Genomic DNA, 22,462 nt, shown 5'->3' on the forward strand with positions numbered 1-22,462 from the left:
GATTCAGATTAGTTTTTACCTGGTTCAGCTTGTCTGTGAAGTTCTGGGCAGAATGTTGCCAAATTAATGATAAATATTAAGAGTATGATACATGTTTCGTCCAGAAAGCTTCAAATCTGACTTGCTTAGGGCCGATAGAATTATGCACTTCTGTTTTCAGCAGAATGGGACAATGGTCACTGTTGTATCGAGGTAAATGAAACACCCCAGCATTCTGAAAGTGGTCTAACCAAGTAGCATCCGCCAAAACACGGTCTAATCTTTCTCTAGTCAGATGATGAAGATTTCTGTTGTTGGTCCACGTGAAGGCCGGACCATTAAACCCCAAGTCTATAAGACCAGAATTATTAATAAAAGAGGCAAATTGATTTATAAACTGAGTTTGAGAGGAACCTCCCCATTTCTCCCTGTGTGAACCAATTGCGTTCATGTCCCCTATACAAAGGTAGGGAGAAGATAAAGAACTCAATGTAGTGTTCAGATTAGACCAAAAGCAAAGGCGATCACGAACTCTGGGCGGACCATAAATGCAGCATAAAGTCCAAGATAAAGACTCATGAGTAATTTCCGCTCGGATTAAATTCTGTGAAGTAGACAGAGGGTTGACAATAATGTGAGATCCCCAAAACATAGCGAGACCACCACTTCGACCGTTGGCAGAAACAACTGTTTTATTAGATAAACCGAAATTATCCAAATTAAGAGACAAAGAGGAAGAGGGTAATTTAGTTTCACATAAAAATAAAATATCAGGTCTAACCGACCGAAGGAACTGATGAAGAGTGTGAATTGTCGAAGCGTTCCCCATTCCTCGACAATTCCAAGAAAGAACTAACATTTGCGTTACGGCTCTTTGGGAGCAGCCGCCAAGTCCCTTGAATGTGTTTCTAGATGATGATAAGAAGTACCCTTAAAAACTTTAGTGTTTGTAATTAAGTCTGACATTTGATGGGCATTTCGCTTTAAATTCTTACGAGAATGATCTGTTCCACTGTCGGATTGAATGGTAGACTCACATTTCTCCTTGTTCCTGTTAGATGGATCTCCTGTTGCCATTGGTTGTATTACTATATCATCTCCCATATTATAAGATATGGTGCAAGGAACTTCTGCCTCCATATCCAAATTTGGGGTAGAGTTCCCTTTCTCCCAGAAGTGTAATACCTTGAATTCGTCTGGATATTTTTGTTTGGCTTTCAATAATACTGTCTCTTGTTGTTCACGTGTTAAGTCCCCTTGTAGAATATCAAGTAATCTAAGACGATTGGGACAAAAGTTTAAGGAATGCCCTAGAAATCCACAGAATAAGCAAACGCGTCCAAGTCGTTCGAACCTAAGGGTGACTGAGTAGGTTTGCTCTCCTTGAATTTTGAGCAGAACTTCTCTCGGTAAAGGTTTTGTGATGTCCATTTCCACTTTAATCTTCGGATAGTCTATCCATTTCGAGGCTTCTAAATCGGAGACCGGATTAAAACGACCCATATTCTTTGCTAACATATTAACCGTTTTGGCGTTCAAATAGAATAACGGTATACCATGAAGTTGAATGAAGAACCACGCCTTGTCGAATTCATAGTCAAATACCGTTTTGTCTGCTGTGCATTTTTCCATGAGAAATGTATCTTCGCGAATGATCCAAGGGGCTCGATCCAATACAATATCTACTTCTCCTGTTGTAGACAATTGAACAAGGAAGAGATTACGCGAAACTTCTTTGAAATTGTAGGGATGAGGTAGATTCCACCCTCCTCGAAGTTTCCGAGTGATAAGATCGATGGTAAATTGTTTATGACTCAAGACTTTAATCATACAACAGTGCCGGAAATTTATGCTAACACTCTCTTCTTGAGATGCAATAGCAATTACCGGTGCCGGATCGTCTGTAGTTAACGCCGAAAGTTGTTCAATGAAGTCTGTAGTAGAATCCACGAGAGTGATAAATGGGAAGAGAAGGAAGGAAAATAGGTCCTGAAGACCAATGAAAAGGTCCTTAAGACCAACTAGAAACACAGATAACCGTCCAAAAGGAGGTTTCCGGCCGAGTAACCGCTAAAGATCTAAAAAACTGCTAGTAACTGCCTAGTAACTGAATGGGAATTCAAACGCACCACCACTTTCAACTTCTCTCCGCCTCAGAACAAATAACAACTCTACCCGGTGCCTTTAGCCGCTCCGAGAAAACATTTATCTATTTGGAAAAATTGATTCGCCCACAGCTAACCCATAGATGCACCCGGATTTGCTCCAGAGGCAACCAACCGACAAAGCGCATCGGGCGCTTAGGAATCATCCGTCATCCACGGCTAAGATTTCAGCCCTAAATATACTCATAAATTTTCACACGTCATTGTCCTTATCCATTTGCCTCAAAGTCACCACAAGAGTAACTAACATATAGCCGAATGCGGCTTATCACAGTACTACAACCAATAATATGCTGACAGGCTACTAGTGAGACCCTAGTCCTTGTAATTATTGTTTGCGTGTCAACTTCTTATTGGGCGACAGAAAAATGCTTGATAACACACCATCACCCAAACAATTGGCAGTATATAAAGGTCTTTCCACTGGTAGTCATTTCCACCATCAATTCATCAATCAAGGGTGTTGTTTTAGAGTTAGAGTGAGAGAGAGATAGAGATGAAGCAAGGGAGTGAGAAAGGAGGAGGAGGAAAGGGTAGAAATGGAAAAGTAGGTAACCATAACAATGAAGAAGTAAGGAAGGATAGAAGATCTGGGACAGGGATGAATGGTTCACCAAAGAAAGGTGGGCATGGAGGAAAATTCACATGGTCAGGTGATGAAGGAGGATTCACAACCGTAGATGATCATCTTGTGGTTGTTGATGCTAAAGATCCAAACTTTGAAGATCTCGATGAAAATCAAAATGAAAATTAATTAGTCATCTGTTTTCATGTTAATTAGTGTTTGATTTATATGTTTATAGTTTTGTGGATTACTACTATTAGGTTTGTTTTTATTATATGTTTTTGAATAAGATTTCTGTGGGAATTGAGTGCCTCTGGATTGAGTTCATCTTCCATGTACTTGGTAGAAGTTTATCAGTGAAATTTTAAGTCTCAATTGCCAAGCTTTTTCTTCTAAAGAATCATGACTCACTCAGATGATGTTTTTGTGTGAATCTTAGATGTTCATACAGTCACTACTTTCCATTTTTAATAGATATATTATCAGTATTGTCAACAATTGGACTATATCATTGGTTACTGATTGAAGTCTTTAGAATAGAAAAATTTAGCTAATAAATTTGTCCACAATATGTCGAATCTCCTAAAAAGTAATAGACTTCACAGTCCGTTCGTTACGTGGGAATGTCTTAGTAAGAAAATCAAACTTTCTTCTTATGGGATCTTATGGGAAAGAAAATCAATTTTTCTCATGTGAAATGAAGCTTGATAGGGTTGTTGGAGAATTCGGAGTGCCTTTAGAAAATAAATTAAATTGGATTTTTAAATGGTATGGTCTTGGGCTTTTTTGGTCATTGGACCTCAAAATGGTTGCCCACAGTAGAAAACCATCTTCTAGCCCTAATGGACAATCCAAACCCAAAATTTGACACCATCGGGTAGACAGAAAAGAAAAACGGGAAATGCTAAATGTACAAAGAATCTTTGACAAGATTCTTGACAAAATGTTAAGTGAACGGTCCCGATCAAAGTCAAACTTTGAAAAACTTTGATCTACTTTTGTCTTTTAGTGAAAATGAGTTATTAAGTCAAGAATTTTGTCAAGGACTTTGTACATGTAGCACTCCCGAAAAAAATTTGAGAAGAAATCTACCAAAATTGATTCAAATATCTCTGGATATATCAAAATTTGATAACTATATTAACAGGTATTTGTTTGTTCTCTTAATGGGTGTTTGTAATTTGAGAAGAAGACCATCTTTTACCCCTTAATGAGTGTTTGTAATTTGATCTGTGAAATTATATTCTACTTCTATAGTGATTCTAGGGTTTGTTCAATTAAACAACCATATCTCTTACACCGAATAGCTAGAACTCATGAACCGCTAAAAAGTTGTTGATGCCAAGGAGAAAAGGAGAGGAGAAGAACATGGTTAAGATCCGAAACATGATTTCATCAAATCGGGGAGATACCGATTTTATCTAGCTCCATTTGATTTCATCAAGCTTCAAGAAGAAGAAGAAGAAATTCATCTTTCTCCATTACCTGTTTGAAACATGATTTCCTCAAATCGGGGAGATATCGATTGTAACGGGTTTAGAAAAGATTATTTATGTGATTTTTTTTCCTTTATGAAATGAAGATAGGGAATAATTAGAAGATCGAATTGTTGATGATGATTAAAGTACAGACTCGACTTCGATTTACTTCAATAGGGTTAGGTTTCTTCAAAGGTTGGATCAATTTTAGAGAGAGAAAGTGAAAGAGAAGAAGAGTTTCTTCAAAGGTTGGATCAATTTTGGATCATGCTGAATTCAGAAAAAAAAAATGATTTGTACATTGTTTATGTAACTAATATAACTAGAAAATGGAAAGTTTCAAAGGCACCTCTCATAAGTGTTAATGTCGCCTCTTTCTTTCACAAACTCTCTCTCATCAATTTTACCTTGGAGGAGGTGCCTCTAATACTTTATAGAGGCACTTTTAGAACTTCTCTTAGAGAATAGTTAAAAAGTGTGCAAGGTAGTCTCATAAATTTGATAACAGCTCGTCCCTTTTGTGACTATTGTCATCAACATGGCCACGTCCGGGCTACATGTTATCAATTAAACGGTTATCCAAACCGTTCCAACTCGGGTGCTCGGCCAAATCGCCCACCACGACCGACCGGTCCACTTGCCGCCACCGTAACCGAGACGGTTGATCCTCCAACGGGAGCACCTCTAGCTACCTCATTAACTCAAGAGGAATATCAAGGTCTTCTTTCACTTCTCGATCACCAACGCCATTCTAACGGCACTTCCAATCCTACTCAAGGATCTACCGACGCAGGTATTAACTTTACAGGTATTCAATTCCTCTCTTCTCCTTGGGTTATTGATTCCGGTGCCGCCAAACATATATGTGAAGGAGTTGAAGGAGATGTCCTTCGACCAAGGTGACAATGCGAACAATTTGTCGGATAGGACAATTGATGTGGAAGATCATCAAGTCCGATTGATTTAGGGATCGTAGAGTTGTAGCTAGAGACCAACTACGATCGTCGAATTACGAAGTAATTCGCGGCTAACTTCGATCGGATCCTACAACGGGTTACACATAAGAGTGACAAATTGATCTAGGATATGACTAGTGGGAGTGAGATATAATCATGGGAGTGTCCCATAAACATATCTCATAGGCCTAAAAAGGAATTAGGCAAAGATAGTACAAAAGGGCCAAAAACAGGGTTTTTGGGCCTAGACCGGTTCGGGTACTTCTAGGACTCGGATTGGGCTGAATTTTGGAGGGTTAGTTGCTGATATAATAAACATTATATCTGCCAATTTTCGTGGTATTTGGACACCTCCTCCTTAGGGAATCGAGAAAATACCAATAGTTGCTATTTTCGACTATTTCCCTAAATCTTATTCTAAAGGGTGTTTTAGGAAACCTAAAAGGAGGTGGATTCTTATTAGGGTTCTATATAAACACTCTTAGGGCAGAGAATAAGGTGTGGAATTTCTCTCTAAGCTTTCTTACTCTACCACATCAAGTAGAGAGGAGAAAGTGAGCTAATTCCCATTACTATCAATCTAGTCAAAGAAGAAGGTGTTCTTCTTTTCCAACCACCATTGGTGTGCTAGCTATACAACAAGGTGGGAGATCAAATTGATTGCTCGTGTCCCAAGTAGAGGAGCTACACTTGAAGCTCTTGGTCTTCTTCAATCAATTCAACTAGTTCGAGGGAAAAGCGATTAAGGTAATCTACTATCTCCATTAGATTAATTACTAGTTTTGCATGTGATCCTGGGAATACTAGTGTAGACATTAGATGTCATATTTCCGCTATAAACACTAGTAGAAGGGTGTAAATCCCTACAATATGTAGTTCTTTATCTCATTTCTCACATTATGTTGATGCTCCACCTCAATATTTTGTCCGTTTACCGGACGGTAAACGTATTCAAGTACGTCACATTGGAACGATTGTTTTCAATTCAAATTTAATTCTCAAAAACGTTTTACATGTTCCGGAATTTAAAATCAATTTAATTTCTGTCTCCCAACTCACCAATTCTCTTCGATGTTTAGTAACATTCGATTTTTCTTCATGTGTCTTTCAGGACCCAGTGACGAAAACGAGGATTGGACTTGGTGATCTCCATGAAGGACTATACTTTCTCCGCACGGATATTAGGATTTGTTCCTTTTCAATTTCTAGTAATAGTCTATATAATAAAGATGTTTCCGATATTTGGCATTGGCGCCTCGGACATCCTTCTTCTTCTATTTTTAAGTCTTTAATTTCAAGAACTCAATGTATGAAATCAGTTTCATTCAATAAAAATCCGTGCGAAATTTTTCCCTTGTCCAAATTTACACGTTTATCTTTTCCGTTAAGCAATTCTACTTCTTCTCGTCCCTTTGAATTAATTCATGCGGATTTATGGGGACCTTTCTCCGTCCCCTCAAACTCTGGTTGTCGTTATTTCTTAACTTTAGTGGACGATTTTACTCGTTGCACTTGGATTTTTTTAATGTCAAATAAATCCGACACTACTCAATTTCTCAAGAATTTTTCTAATTATATATCAACTCAATTTGATTCTTCCATCTCCAATTTACAACCCGGACAAGGAACGTTTCCTATTCCGAAAATTCAATCAATCCGATCTGATAATGGTATGGAATTTATGAATCATGAACTTCAATCATGGTTCCGTAAGAAGGGCATTATTCATCAAACTAGTTGCCCTCATACTCCTCAACAGAATGGCATCATCGAAAGAAAACATCGACACATTCTGGAAGTAGCACGCTCCTTACGTCTTCAAGCCCATCTCCCAATTTCCTTTTGGGGTGAATGTGTTCTAACGGCAGTATATCTCATCAACAAATTGCCAACACCAACATTACAAGGCATTTCTCCTCATGAAAAACTCTTGGGTTCTCCTCCCAAATTTGACCATCTTCGGGTCTTTGGATGTCTGTGCTTTACTAGACGTCCTTTGGTAAAAACAAAGTTAGATTCCCGAGCATCTCCGGGTATTTTCGTTGGCTATCCCCACAATCAAAAAGGATATCGCGTTTTCGACTTGAATTCTCATAAAATAATCACCTCTCGTGATGTCCTTTTTTACGAAGACAAATTTCCGGTGTTGTCTAAACATCCGATCTCTTCTCCTCCTCCTTACCGACCGATGGTCTCCATCCACGATGATGGTTCCTTTAATTTTCCGAGGACATCACCATCGGCTCCTCGTCAAGCATCTCATCAAGCGTCTGATGTGCCTATAGGCACTCCCTCACGGCTTTTCGGCTCCGTCCCTTCTACTTCGAGTCAGCCCGACAGCGACTCCTCTTCGGGCACTCCTGGGCTCCTCACGGACCAAAGCCAGAGCCCGGCTCCCTCCTCCATCGATCACGCACCCACATCTCTAGGGACGCCTGCTCCCGATGGTCCAATTCATCCTTCACGGCCATCCCGCAACCGCCGACCACCCACTCATCTCAATGACTACATCTGTCACTCTTACCCGGATTCTGATGTGGTCTACCCTCTTACTCAATATCTAAATTTTAAACAATTCTCGGGTTCTCATCAAGTCTTTCTCAATTCGGTAATCACAACCGTTGAACCCACTTCTTTTTCTCAAGCCGTCAAATCACCTCATTGGCGTGAGGCAATGTCTAAAGAAATTGCCGCTTTAGAATCAAATAACACATGGACCATTACAGACCTCCCTTCTGGAAAAGGGCCATCGGATGTAAATGGGTCTACAAAATCAAATTCAAAGCCGATGGTTCCATTGAACGCTACAAAGCCCGTCTTGTAGCAAAAGGATACACACAAATCGAGGGTCTCGATTTTCATGACACCTTTGCCCCCGTCGCAAAGTTAGTTACTGTACGCGTTCTTCTATCAATCGCGTCTATTAAAGGTTGGTCTCTCCACCAACTAGATGTAAATAATGCCTTTCTCCAAGGCGACCTCGATGAAGAGGTCTTCATGAAATTACCTCCCGGTTTCTCCAAACAGGGGGAGTCCAAAGTCTGTCGCCTTCAGAAATCTCTCTATGGCCTTAAACAGGCATCTCGTCAATGGTTCTCAAAATTTTCATCCGTCCTTATCAAGAAGGGTTTCACTCAATCCCTCTCTGACTATTCATTATTTTCTCTCTGCACATCTTCCGTACATCTATACGTTCTAGTTTACGTAGATGATATTGTCATCATTGGAAATGATGAATCCGCCATTTCCAAACTTAAATCCTTTCTCCACGCCACTTTCTCTCTCAAGGATTTGGGTCCTCTTAAATATTTTTTAGGGATCGAGGTCTCCCGATCCTCCAAAGGCATATTCCTTTGTCAACGCAAATATGCCCTTGACATCATTAAAGACTCTGGTCTTTCGGCATGTCGTCCTTCTCCTTTCCCAATGGAACAGAAACTTCGCCTCAGTCCTTCTGATGGTGATCCTCTTCCGGATCCCACCGTTTACAGACGGCTGATTGGTCGTCTTCTCTATCTCACCGTAACACGTCCTGATATCTGCTATGCGGTCAATAATCTTAGTCAATTTCTACAAAAACCCAGCACTACTCACCTTGATGCTGCTCATCGGGTCCTTCGTTATGTCAAAGGATCCATTGGCCATGGCCTTCTTCTCTCTTCTTCCAGTTCTCTGCACATCACTGGATACTGTGACTCTGACTGGGCTGGATGCCCCTCCACTCGTCGTTCTACCACGGGTTACTTCACTATGTTGGGTTCTAGCCCTCTCTCTTGGAAATCCAAGAAACAACCAACGATTGCTAAATCTTCTGCTGAAGCAGAGTATCGTGCGCTAGCACATCTCACTAGTGAGCTTCAATGGCTGAAGTACCTTCTCAAAGATCTTGGCATCACACATTCTTCACCCATGACGGTTCACTGTGATAACAAAGTTGCTCTCCATATCGCCGATAACCCAGTCTTCCATGAACGAACAAAGCATATTGAGATTGATTGTCACTTCGTTCGTGAAAAGATCAAAGCAAATGTCATCGCTCCTCGTTTCACACCAACTTCTGAACAACTAGCGGATATCTTTACCAAACCACTAAGAGCTGATGCATTCAAGACGATTATTGGCAAGTTGGGCCTCACGTCCCTTTCGGCTCCAACTTGAGGGGGAGTGTTAGAATATAGCAGTTTTGCTATTATGTAAAGTTGTTAATTATTGTAATATTCATGAATAGGGAAGTTTCCCAAGTTTCCCAATATTCATGAATAGGGAAGTTTCCCATTATTCCTAAATTACTTCTATATGTAAATCCCTTGTAAACCTATAAATACTTGTGTAAATCAATGAATAAAACACACAGAGAAATCTTCTCACATATCTCTCTCTCTTTCTTGTCTTCTCTCTCTGTGTTCAAGCTATTATTATTCAAGAGGTATTTCCCTCTTCACAGAAACAACTCCCGATTTGTTTCTGTAAATCAAAGAAACAGCTCCCGATTTGTTTCTGTAAATCTTGCAATTTTTCCTTGAGTAAATCCTCACAGCCCATTTTTGATAGAGAGAGGGGTAATGTGATGGAACCAATTAGTAGCTGAAACCACCATTAATATAATGGAGTAATTGCCCTTTCTCTCTCTCTTCAATTTGTGATTCCATTATTCTTTATCATGGAGTCTGACCTTTCAATAGGTCTTCCTGCATAAAAAATGTACACGAAAATTTTAGAGAGAAAGAAAGGAGAAAGAGAGGGAGAAAGGGATGAAGAGAGAGCGGTCGCCGGCGTTAATGGTGGGAGTCGCAGGAAATCGATGGAAGTCGTCGGAGTTCTAGTTGAGGTAGAGAGGAGAAGAAGAAAGAATAAAAAATTGAAAAGGTAGTGTTTGGAGGAAACAAAAAAAGTTTGTTTCCACCCAAAATTTATTGCCCCGGAAACTTTGCTAATTTCCCCAAAACACTGGCCTTTCCTTTTTAGTTTTTTCTTCTTGTATTACCCTTGAATCGTACATCTAGCAACAAACTTTCATTTCTCTAACTGAGAGAATACTTACCATTTAATTCGTGTCCCATCATATAAGGAAATCTTTCTTAATAGATTTATTTTCTCTTTGTTGGCTTATTTATGTTGATTTTCTTCCTCTCTTTTTTTTTCTCTCTAAGATTATGAACTACAAAACTCTCTTTCTTTCTAAAAGAATTCCTGAATTTCTTTCTTTCTCTCTGGCGCCAAAATTTCATCAAATTTTGTCATCTCCCTTCTCAGAGAAATCTTGTTTGCGAAGATGTTGCAGTTTTTAATGACGGAGTATCAATTAACAGCAAGCATGATTTCTTCTACAAATTGATGAACCAAAGATTATAGGGTTTAAAAGATTCTTTTCAATAGACACGCAGGATTCAACATCAAAATTATAAGGAGTATTTTTCTTGAACATATCTGGAGTTTTTTTTATCTTAAACAAATTTGGATTTTTTCTTTTAAATATCGAGAGGTCTTTTTAACATATTTGTATATTAAGATGTCGTAAATATATGCCTTTTGTTCCTCTTATAGATCCATTGATTCCAAGATTAGTAGATTAAATAAGATTTGAAGGCTTGAAGATGAAAATATTTTTTCACTTTTTGTGTGTATGAGGATTGTGGCGACGAAATCAAGTAACCAAGAAAAACAATAAGAAATAAACACGCATAAGACGCAAGATATTTATGTGGTTCGGTTGGTTCGACTTAGACCCACTCCACGGCGACAACAACATGACGATTTCCACTATAATAAGAAAACAAGTTACACAAGGGGTTCGTGAGAATAATTCTATCAGATATTCTTGGGTTTGTAGTTTATATAGCCACCAAAATCCTAATCCCACCGACACACCAACTCTCTTTTCCTAATTCCCGAAATATATATGAAACCGCTAACACTATTAGCCATCTTTACATAATCGCTGCTCCGCATACCAACTCTAGCTTGTAACTTTGCCTTGTACATCAGCTCTGCCTCGGCGACCAGGCATGCTAACGAGTCCAATAATGACGATATTGGGACAGATTATGTATTTTTTTTCTTTTTGGTGTGTACAGTATTGATGATGATATCAACATGGAATATGAATTCACCGACCTTGATCAAAACATCTTCGACTATACCACGTGGGTGCTTGACAGATCGATCTGCTAACTGAAGAACTACAGAGGTTAGTTTTATCTCTCCTAATCCCAACTGTAAATACATAGAGTAAGGAAGAAGGTTAACACTATCACCGAGATCCAACAGAGCATGTTGTACTTGATAGTCTCTTATGGTGTATGGTAATGTAGGACTTCCTGGATTTTTGTACTTAGGTGGGATATTCAATTGGATGATCGAACTAACCTTCCCAGTAAGGAAGATATTTTTATGCACATTTGTCTTGCGCTTGCTTGTACATAGATCCTTATGAAATTTAGCATAAGCATCATGTTTGATTGCATCTAGTAATGGAATGTTGATAATGACTTGTTTAAACAATTCCATTATCTCTTCAAACTGAGATTTCTTCTTTGACTCGACCAATCGTTGAGGATGTGGAACTTTAGGAACACAAGGCTCAGACACTAAGGGTGGACTTTCTACTCAAGACCCTTTTCAGGCTCATCCTTAGAGACTCTAGTTAGTAAAGAAGATGGCTCATTATCCTCGGAAAGCCTTACCTCATTGTCAACAACTTTACCGCTCCTTAGTGTAGTTACTGTATTGGCTACATGTATTGGTTGTTTACCCATTAGACTTTTCGGGTTCTACTCAGGTTGACTTAGAAATGTACCAACCTCTTTTTGCGTCAAGGATGCAGTAAGCTGCCCCATTTGGGTTTGCAAATCTTTAATAGATTGCTTCATTTCCTTCCAATCTGACTTCTTTTCAAAAGCATATGGTGCATTAGTTTGGGTAGGAGGATTCTTATTGAAGTCAAATCTAGAGGTATTGCTTGACTACCCTTGATGTTGACATGGACCAAGAGAGGTTAATTTGATTTCTCCAACCTGGATTGTAGGTGTTAGAGAATTGATCATTTCTATGACGATTGGCATACCTAGCATTTTGATAAAGAGAATGAACTTGCTCTTTATCTTCTTCTCTAAAGAATAAGGTACATTGATTCTCGGTTTGATTGGGATTACCACAAATAGAGTAAGAGATGTTTTCGTTTCCCACACTCATGATTTAAGTAGGATCCTTTATAAATGTTTATGTGTCCTTTTTTTAAAGCTTTTAATCGTCTATCCATGGCTGCTAGTTTAGCGTAAGAACTAGCCTCGACTCTATGAATGCCACCACGATTGGGAGGTGTTTTCTTATACTCACCAACAGTTTTCCATTGCTGGGTTTTCTCAGCTAATTCATCTAAGAAAGACATACACTCCTTGGCATCTTTGTTTCCAAATTCACCACCACAAAATGATTCAACCATGGTCAGGGTGTTATAGTTTAGTCCATCATAAAGAATCTGAACTAGCCTCATATCATCAATACCATGATGAGGACATTGTAGTACAATTTCTTTGAAAATTTCTAGATACCTATAGAGTGATTCTCCCTCTATTTGTATAAAACTATTAAGCATCTTAAAGTTGTAGTTTTGTATTGGGGGAAAAATTTCATAAAGAATGCACTGGTGAGGTCCTCCCATGTGCTGATAGACTGAGGTTGTAGAGCGTTAAACCATGATTTGCCTTTCTCTTTCAAAAAAAAGGGAAAAGCCTTATTTTCAACTCTTCTTCAGACATTTCTATTAATCGCGAGGTTCCACAAATGTCTTTGAATTCCTTAATATGGTCATAGGGATTTTCTGTCTCAATACCACGAAAGTTGGGAAGCATTTGAATCATATTAGGTTTAAGCTCATATTGTGTTGCATTGGTAGGAACCAATACAAGATGGTCAACTTACTCCTGTGGGATGCATCTATTCCCTGAAAGTCTTAGGGTGATCTTCGACCCTAGCTTGGTCATCTTTATCTTCCATTGTCTCGTTTAAAGAAAGGTTTGTGAGTAATCACTCAAATCAGACTCTTTAACAAAACGACCTTTCTGATCACGTAATTTAGGGGCATAAACCAGACACAAAAATATATTTTTTAGCATTTTTTTTGAAAAAAAAAAAGTAAGGAAACTACGAAGATCCTCAGGAAAACAACGAAGCAAGCAAGCTTACTCTACCAAGCACCATAGACATAATGTAGACAGTTGGGTGGTCTTTTTTTACCTAAATATAGATCTAGACAGTTTCTACTTCTTACCAAAGCTTGAACTATGATTCTTATTAAAATTTATTCTGTCACAGTACAACGATCAAGCAATTCTCCAGAAGACAGCCAGCTATGAAAGCTGTGATAACCGTCCTATCCTTGGCAACCGTTCCTCTTCTCGAGGCAGTCGTGGAAAAGAATTATGCGCTTGGATAATTCCCTACACCTCCAGAAGAGATGCATTACTTTCTCCACTATTTTGATTAAAATAGAGGATACTGTTTCTCTCGAAGTAGCCAGGTGTACTATCATCGCATCTCCAACGCTCGACTCATTAAGAGGGGTTAAGTCATCAAGTGCCTTTTCAACTTTTGTAAGGCCTGCTCTGCCTCATCTAAATTTTGACACTTTCCTTAGGGTTTTGAAGAATGGTGGGGCTTTATTTTCCATATTGTTAAAAACCTGAGATAATGAAGTCAACCTTCTTGTCAGCCGGTGAATTTCTTTTGGCCTCTTTACATTAAGCATATCTTTCAGGCTTCCTATCTCCTAATAGACCTCAACGCCCTAGTGGTTGACCATAAAACCTAAGAAATTTCCCGAGGTGACTCCAGCACACTTATCAAGGTTATGCTTCGTGTTATAAGTTTGTAATTTGTCGAAAGTCATTTTTAGGTTAAGGATAAGGTCCCCCTTACCTTGCTTTTTTACTATCATGTTATCAACGTAACATTCTATAGATTTCCCAATCATCTATTGAAAAATCTTAATTAACTAGGTGCAGGTAAGTCGCTCTAGTGTTCTGTAAGTCGAAAGTCATTTTGAGGTTAGGGATGAGCTCTCCCTTAACTTACTTCTTTTCTATCACGTCATCAATGTAAATTAATTCTATAGATTTTCCAATCAGGTTTTAAAAATCTTATTAATTAGGTGCTAATAAGTCGCTCCAACGCTCTTTAAGTCGAACGACATTTGCAGGCAACAATACAACCCCCTGTCTGTCATAAAAGTAGCATGTTCCTGGTTTGTTAGATGCATAGCTATTTGGTGATATTTGGAAAGGCATCCATAGAACTAAGCATATCATGACCTGTCCCCTTCGCCGAAACTTAGAGAGAGGTAGAGATATATATGAGAGTGATGGAGGAAGAGAGATAAAGAGAGTGAGAGTAAGAATGAGAGTGAGAGAAGATGAGGAGGGATAAGAGAATATAATAAGATCGTCGGTGGGCGGAGTGGTGGTGGGAAGAAGAGAGGAGAAGAAGATCAGAAAAAGAAAAATATTAATAATAATTAGACAAAATCAAATATTTCCACCTAAATAGTCTTGTTTCCTTAGAAAATATATTTATATTACCAAAACACCAACCAATATCAAACCAACTCTATTCTACAAAATTCAAACCTAAGTACTTCCCATTATATAAAATACAAAACAACTCCTCGTTTTCCTCCAATTAAGTTGAAGAAACTCACCACGAAGTCCTCAAAGAAAATTAAAAATAAAAAACCTAGCTCAATAATTTTTAACTTTATGTGGTTAACTCTATTATATTAAAACCACTTTTTAAATGAATGATGACGAATGCTAATGAGAACTAAAAACGAACACCCCTCGTTTCTTGAACCCATAATTATCTTATTCATTGCTTTTAAAAATTCACAGAGAGGGGAAATTTGTTTTAACTATTAAGTGATCTATCGTGCAACCGAGTGGTTTATTAAAATGTTTTATATTGTAGGCGTCTTGATGTAATCCCATTAGTTTAATTTCACCTCCTAGTTTCCAAAAATTTACTTAAGTTTGATCTTGACCGACTAAGAAAGAGCATCTCCAAGGCGACATGCAAACTCTAAAAGTTAGCGTGATACCTAGGATCAGGGGCAGACCATGCCCAAAGCAACCAAAGCAGCAGCGGCTTTGGGCCCCAACCTTTTTAAAGGCCTTTTCTATAGAATTCTATTGGTTGTTAAGTTAGAAATAAATAGAGAAAACTAGGAAATTGAAAAGAGTCATGATATAGCTCAGTGGTTAAGAACATGACACAAGTAGTTGTTGAATAACTGGAATATTGCTAAAACTTTGGTTCTGCCTTCTGTTAAAGGTTATAGATGGATTGCGCCAGAGGAGGGGTTTGTTTTGATTAATACTGATAACTCCATGGAGAAGGACCAGGGGGTTTTGGTGCTATTTTTAGGGGTGCTTCAGGTGATGTCATTGAGGCAGGTACAGACTCTCATCAGGGGGTCAGTGTTCTTTTCCACGAGTTGCAGGGTGTTCTTCTTGGGCTGCAACTTGTTGTGCAGTTGGAGGTTGCTAGGGCGTCTATTGCAACTGATTCTACTGTTGTGGTTGTTGTTTTGAAGACTCATGATGGTGTTGTTCCTTGGCGAATCAGGAGCTTGTTGGGGGACATTAAAGCTTTTATGTTGGGTTTTAAAGAATGCAGTTGTAAGCACACTTGTAGGGAGGTTAATCAGACTGCTGATTATCTCTCCAAGATGAGAGTCACGGGTACAGTGCTCCTTGATGTTATGCACCTGCCTTAAGATCTGCTAGCCATTTTGAAGGAGGATCGTGAGGGGGTGATTAGATTACGAAGACATTGGCCTAAGGCTACCTGAGTCCTTTGTTATTTTTGCTTTGTTGTTTCGTTGGATTGTTGCTCCTTTGGTTGCAATGCTTGTAAGTGATCTTGGTTTTATTTTAATAAGGGGGGGGGGGCAATAAAGCCCGCCTACTTTTGCAAAAAAAAAAAAAAAGATACAAGTAACAGACGTCAAAGGTTTGAATCCTCCCTAAAATAATTTTTTAATTAGTTTATGTTAATTCTTTACATACACATTAAAGGCCCTTATTCTTAACTTGGCTTTGGGCCCAACTATTCTCGGGGAGGCCCTGCTTAAGATTTACAGAGATTTTGTTAAAATATTTTTTTCAATGGGACACTCTACTAGACATTCTATAATGATGTGGAATATTTATTAATAGAGACTCTCAAGAGAGACACTCTAATTTTAGAGTGTCTTTCTTGAGACTCTCTGAGTGCCACTATAAAATTCTAATCAATAGAAACCCCTTGCTTTTTAACCACTTTTTATCTGTTGAATCAAAGAAGGACATGTGTATTAAGTAGAGGTATTTTAGAGACCTCAATTGGAGATAATTAAATTAAATTGTCTCTATATTGACAATTAGGAAAGAGAATCTTCATTGACACTTGACAATAAGGACTTTTAGAGTGTTTGTTAGAGTGTCCCATTGGAGATGCTCTAAGCTCAGCATATATTAGTTAGTAAGACATAGTAATGTTATACTTTTCTTTTTACATTGGACTCCAAGAGTTATTACATTTACATGATATTGTTACATCATGAATATAATATGAGCGATGTCATAAATTGAATTATCACCATAATCGTCATCATTAAAACATGTTTGACCTTAAATGTCATCTCATGACCCTCAAGACTATCATAGGGTTTTGAAAGCCCATATATTCTTCCTTTTCTCTATTTGGGGTCTTTTTGGTGGTCGAAAATTATTGTGACGATGGTCGAAAATTATAGTGGTGGTGGCTGAAAACTATGTTGGTGGTGGTCGGAGTTTGTGGGTAAAGCTGAGATGAAGATGAAGATGAAGATTGAGGACTTCAAATCAATCAGATCTATTTTTGGATTAAAAATAAATATGACCCTTAAGTCGATCATGATTGACTAAGTCTGTATGTCTCAAAGACTTTTCTCTATGCCCTACAGCCGCACCTCTAGATTGGGATCAAAATAGAAATTAGTCAAATATAGGAGCCATCGAATTGTTCACGTGTTAGAATATCCACAAAGGTTTATCAGGCGCCCATTTTTTTACTCTTGGAGAAGCTTACCGAGTGTATTTATGTCTAAGTCTATATGTCTCAAAGACTTGAGCAGTACAGACTAGGCCTAATCCAAGTGTCTGTTTCCTACCTCATACGGCTCGACAATTAATTATTTTGGTGTCCCATCTTAACCTACGAATGCGCCAAGAGTGCCTAGAGACGGATGAGCTAAGAGCGATAAGATGGGGCGCCTTTAGGGCACCCTCTCCACAAACTTAATTTTGGGAAGTCGCACAGACCGTTAAGGTTTCAAAAATGATGCTATGCCCGGCTGAATCCCGGCCTGAATCCCGGCTGGCCGAGTTGGCAGTCCAACCGGGCATAGCATCATGACTCATCTGAGAGTGAAGAGGGTATTTTGAGGGTTTTACAAATTGGTCCCTTTAATTATATACAATTCGAGTTGAGGCCATTCTTCATGAAAATACAAAGACACGGGATTTCATTCCCTTTTCGTACAACAGCTAGGGCAAAATCACCATTTTCATTCTCCACCTCTTCTTCTTCACTCGATTCCAACCCAAGGAGACTCAAAAGCACCCGATTCCATTCCACTCTTCACTCTAAGTAAGTTCATCCAACTTTACTCAAAATCGATTAACATAACTAAACCCTAGTAAAATTCTAGGGTTTTATTAGGTAGTAGTTCCCATTGAAGAACCAGTTCGTTCTTCTTCTTCTTCGTTGTATTTTTCAGAGTAGAAATCATGCATCATCCGCCCCTTTGTTTAAAAACACCTCTAATAACACCTTTAATATTAAACCCATCTCATGTGTGTGGTAAGTTATCAACTTTCAGTACTATGAAATCGAACTAAGATGTATTATCCATGATTTTTAATATTAAAGGTGTATCCATAAATTCCTATCACTTTCTTTGTCACTCAAACTAAGATGCAATTTTCGGAGTCAGGAAACTAGGGCGAACCCATCTTCAACCGAGCTAGGGAAAACTCTCCACCCATCAACATCGATTTGAACTCGAATTTTTCTTCAAAATCAACGTCCAACCAAGATCAGGTAAGGCATCTTCACTTGATTTCTCTCAAATTTTGATGTTAAAATCTCTCTACAAACCTAAAATCTAATTTGGGACAAGTTGAAGTTTGATTTTCTCTTAACAGTAACTCGGTTTTAACATCAATACATTATATGTTCTAAAATTTCGATTATTATATGTTCTGAAATTTTGATTATATGTTTTGAAATTTCAATTATATGTTACTAAGATGTATTTTCTGAAATTTCGATTATATGTACTAAGATATATGTTCTGAAATTGATTATATGTTCTGAAATTGATTTTATGTTATTAAATCGATTATTGCTCAATCATTGTGTATCTAAATAAAAAGTCTCACACACACACACAACCACAATATTACCTTTCTGTTTCGGTTAGTGGAGCCATCACCTACAAAACAATATATAGCATGACATTAGGCCATATTTGAGGGCAAGTTCTCTCAGATTTATCACACCAGTCATGTAGATATCAATTTATTCAGTAAAAAAACTACTAATTCTTCATTATAAATGTCAACAAAAAAAATAACTAGGACCAAATATATGATACTGAAATGATAAAAGGCAGAAACCCTAAATGCCAGGGCATTAGTGATAAATCCTTGATTTTGGATGGATCAAATTGGTTCATTTAGTATAGAATTAGGCAATATCAGAGATTTAGTTGGTAATCAAACCAAACTACTATTTCTTTTTAACTGACAAGATTAAAGTGTGGGTATTATAAAAAAAAACATTTTTTTTTAATTTGGGTGTGATCAAATCATGTAAAGGATAGAAATCAATCAAGACATAACCTAATTCCCAGGAAAAACTACTGATTGATTAGGGTATATGAATCCGATTCACAATCATCAACAAACTGAGACTGAAATTATAGTCGGGATTCAGGAAAAATTGCAAGAACAAAATCTAAATAAATCAATAAGATTTTGATTTGTAAATGGAAAAGGGTTGAGAGATGAAAGGAAGGTACCTCCGCCACCAGAAAGACCACGGCGTTGGATAAGCTTAGTGGCTTCAGCTAGAGATTTTGGCAGAATTTTACTAGGGTTTAGTTATGTTAATCGATTTTGAGTAAAGTTGGATGAACTTACTTAGAGTGAAGAGTGGAATGGAATCGGGTGCTTTTGAGTCTCCTTGGGTTGGAATCGAGTGAAGAAGAAGAGGTGGAGAATGAAAATGGTGATTTTGCCCTAGCTGTTGTACGAAAAGGGAATGAAATTCCGTGTCTTTGTATTTTCATGAAGAATGGCCTCAACTCGAATTGTATATAATTAGAGGGACCAATTTGTAAAACCCTCAAAATACCCTCTTCACTCTCAGATGAGTCATGATGCTATGCCCGGTTGGACTGCCAACTCGGCCAGCCGGGATTCAGGCCGGGATTCAGCCGGGCATAGCATCATTTTTAAACAGTCAAAGGTCTCGCTGACAATTTCGTACCTGAGTATTTCCTGGATATACGGGAGAGGACTTATCCGTCATAAACAACGAATCTAAGAAGAAACATGTAATTTACGCTCCCAACACGCACTTGGTGGGGTCGTAGTAGAAATTAGTCAAAGTCACATTCGCATAATTACCATAACTACCCTTCCCCGAGAATCCTGGCAGAGAGATATAATGAGGTAGTGATGACGTAACAACGAATATAACAATGAGTAGGAGTTCCTAGGAGCTATGGCATGCTACAAATATAATAAGTCCAAACCCTAATCATTTGTTCATTTCAAATATTTCAAACATCATACCCTAAGATATATATAATATATATACAAATAGTTAAATACAATATTGAGTTAAAATTTTAAGGGTTATTTCCCAAATGACCCCCAACTTTGTGACCATCTTCCTGCCTAGCCCCCTAGATTAGCAAAAATACTCATATGACCCCTTTTTGTTGTTATCTTTAACTGTCCGTTACTCTCACTCATCCACCTCATTCTGCAGGAACAGACCTAGGTCTGTTCGTGAAACCTCTCTCTCTAGATCTGTTCTAGAGAGAGAGGAAAGAAAAAATAAATTAGATAGAGAGGTGAGAGATGATGATGTGGCGTTTCAGGTGATTTGGCAGAGAGAGGAAATGAGGTGGAGGAGTGAGAGTAACGGACAGTTAAAAATAACGGAAAAAGGGGACCATATGGATATTTTTGCTAATCTAGGAGGCCAGGCAGGAAGCTGGTCACAAAGTTGGGGCCATCTGAGAAATAACCCAAATTTTAAACTAAATTCAAAATAGAAACGTTCAATAAGCCACCAGGTTTCTTAATTTGAGTAGTTGTCCAACCTCTGTGTTTTCTATAAATCTATAATAACAAATGCACCAAAACCTAAACGACTGTGCAATACAAACTAGTCTAGTAAAATTTAATTTAATTGAACATGTCGGCATTTTATGTTGTTCGTGCAAGTAATAATTTGTTACATAATCTTTGTTTATCTAATTTTATTTATTATCTTTAGATGTTACCAAACAATGTCAAAAATTATTTTAATTTTTGAGAGGTACCAACACTTAAACCAGACGACCCGAAATAAACAAGATGACAATTGCCGTTTGCATAAATTTGTTGTAGAGAAACATGTATCTTTAATCCTTGACACTTTTGGGTTTGATTTTCAAATTCAAAAGCTCTCCACTTCAATCCAAAAACAACTAAAGAAAAGATCAACCCTCAAATATATAGAGAACAAAAACTGGCTCAACAACAGAACCAAAACCTAAAGAATCAAATTGTAGCAAAATCAACTAAAAACAGAACATAGGGAAGCAAAATTGAGAATCTAAATTGCTAAAAAATCAATTCTATTGAAGGACAAAACAAAAAATCAGAAGACACATGTATTTGCACATGCACCCTTATTTTGTGGGTCCACCTACCCTAAAACCAGATTCCTTGTTTGGGAAAAGTGTCCTAACTGTGAGACCTATCCTTTACAACAAAACCAAAATCAATTCCTTATTAGAAAAGAGGAAATGATACCCAAATTCCTAAAAGTCACAATTCTTATCTTGACAAATGTGATATTTATGGTTGATTAGTGATTTTTATTCTTAGAGTGGACCTCAATCACATATGAAGCTGTTGATTATGACTGCTAACCTAAAAACCTGTTCATAAACCTATATAGAAGATACAAATACAACAGCATAGTCAAGTTGTTATGCACTCATTTTGAAATTAAATTAAGTTATATGAGTGTAGTTGCCTATCTATACCTGTGAGATGCACATTAATTTTGATACTCTGTTAGCAATTAGAAAGGATCTTAAAAAAATTGTAAAGGACCTTAAAATTTGTAAATCGCCTGAAATCTAATGTGATTTCATGAGGAAGTTAGCAGCCTGCAGGACAGATGAGACAAACGACGAACTGATTGTGCCTTCGATGAAGTGGTGTCGTGTAAACAACAATCAATCTCAATGTACTTAGTACATTTGTGAAAGACTAAACTGTGTGCAGTATGGCTAGCACTTTTGTCGTCACAATACATAGGAACATGCCCTATCAAGAAAATACCCATGTCTGCAAGTGAGCAAGGTAATTAGACCATCTCAGTAGTGGTAGACACCATAGCATGATACTCAACTTCTTTAGTGGTTGCTCTCGAGACAACAATCTCCTTCTTGCTCCTCCAAGATATAAGAGAATCACCCAAAATACACAATAATCCGTAATGGACTTACGATATGTGCAATCACTTGTCTACTCTGCATTTGAATATGCTTATAATGTCAATCAAAAATCGATGAGAGTAGACTCTAAAAGTGAGTACCTCAAAGATATCACAAAATACGAAAAACTATCGCCCAATGAGCTAAATACTCGTCTCACAAATTGAATAACATGACATCATACACAATATTAACAGCCATTGTCTTCTATAGAGAATCAGTAATTGTTGCTTTACAAAAAGAAGATTCAAAGTGACAATGAATGGACGCCAAGAAAAAAGTCAAGGAATGAGAAGAGGTAGACTACATAAAATTACATAACTGAATATACTTAAGAAGATGTTAAAACACAAGATAGTGGATGCACAATCCCAACGATCAAGGGCGGAACTAGGGGTGGCCGGGGAGGGCAGTGGCCCTCCTTGGAATTTGACTTATAATAGTAATTTTGACTCCCACCAAATTTTATGTATGATATCTTCGTTTAGATTTCATCTTTGCCCTCCCTCACACTATTT

General features: G+C 37.9%; 2 protein-coding genes across 2 annotated transcripts; both read right to left on the reverse strand.

Annotated features, from left to right (window-relative positions):
- Positions 1-76: 76 nt before the first annotated feature.
- On the reverse strand, positions 77-2,290 carry LOC147556676 (uncharacterized). The gene is made up of 3 exons (XM_086658676.1): positions 2,222-2,290; positions 909-1,968; positions 77-666 (listed from the first exon to the last, which is right to left on the reverse strand). Exons 1-3 carry the CDS (start codon positions 2,288-2,290, stop codon positions 77-79), a joined length of 1,719 nt encoding a protein of 572 aa, XP_086514802.1.
- Positions 2,291-11,185: 8,895 nt separating this feature from the next.
- Positions 11,186-11,650, reverse strand: LOC147556677 (uncharacterized). The gene has a single exon (XM_086658677.1). It carries the CDS (start codon positions 11,648-11,650, stop codon positions 11,186-11,188), a length of 465 nt encoding a protein of 154 aa, XP_086514803.1.
- Between the last annotated feature and the right edge of the window lie 10,812 nt (positions 11,651-22,462).

The sequence above is a fragment of the Eschscholzia californica genome, unplaced genomic scaffold (genome assembly GCF_041429995.1).
Source record: "Eschscholzia californica isolate CP2 unplaced genomic scaffold, dmEscCali1.0.p SCAF_2, whole genome shotgun sequence".
Taxonomy (NCBI): Eukaryota; Viridiplantae; Streptophyta; class Magnoliopsida; order Ranunculales; family Papaveraceae; genus Eschscholzia; species Eschscholzia californica.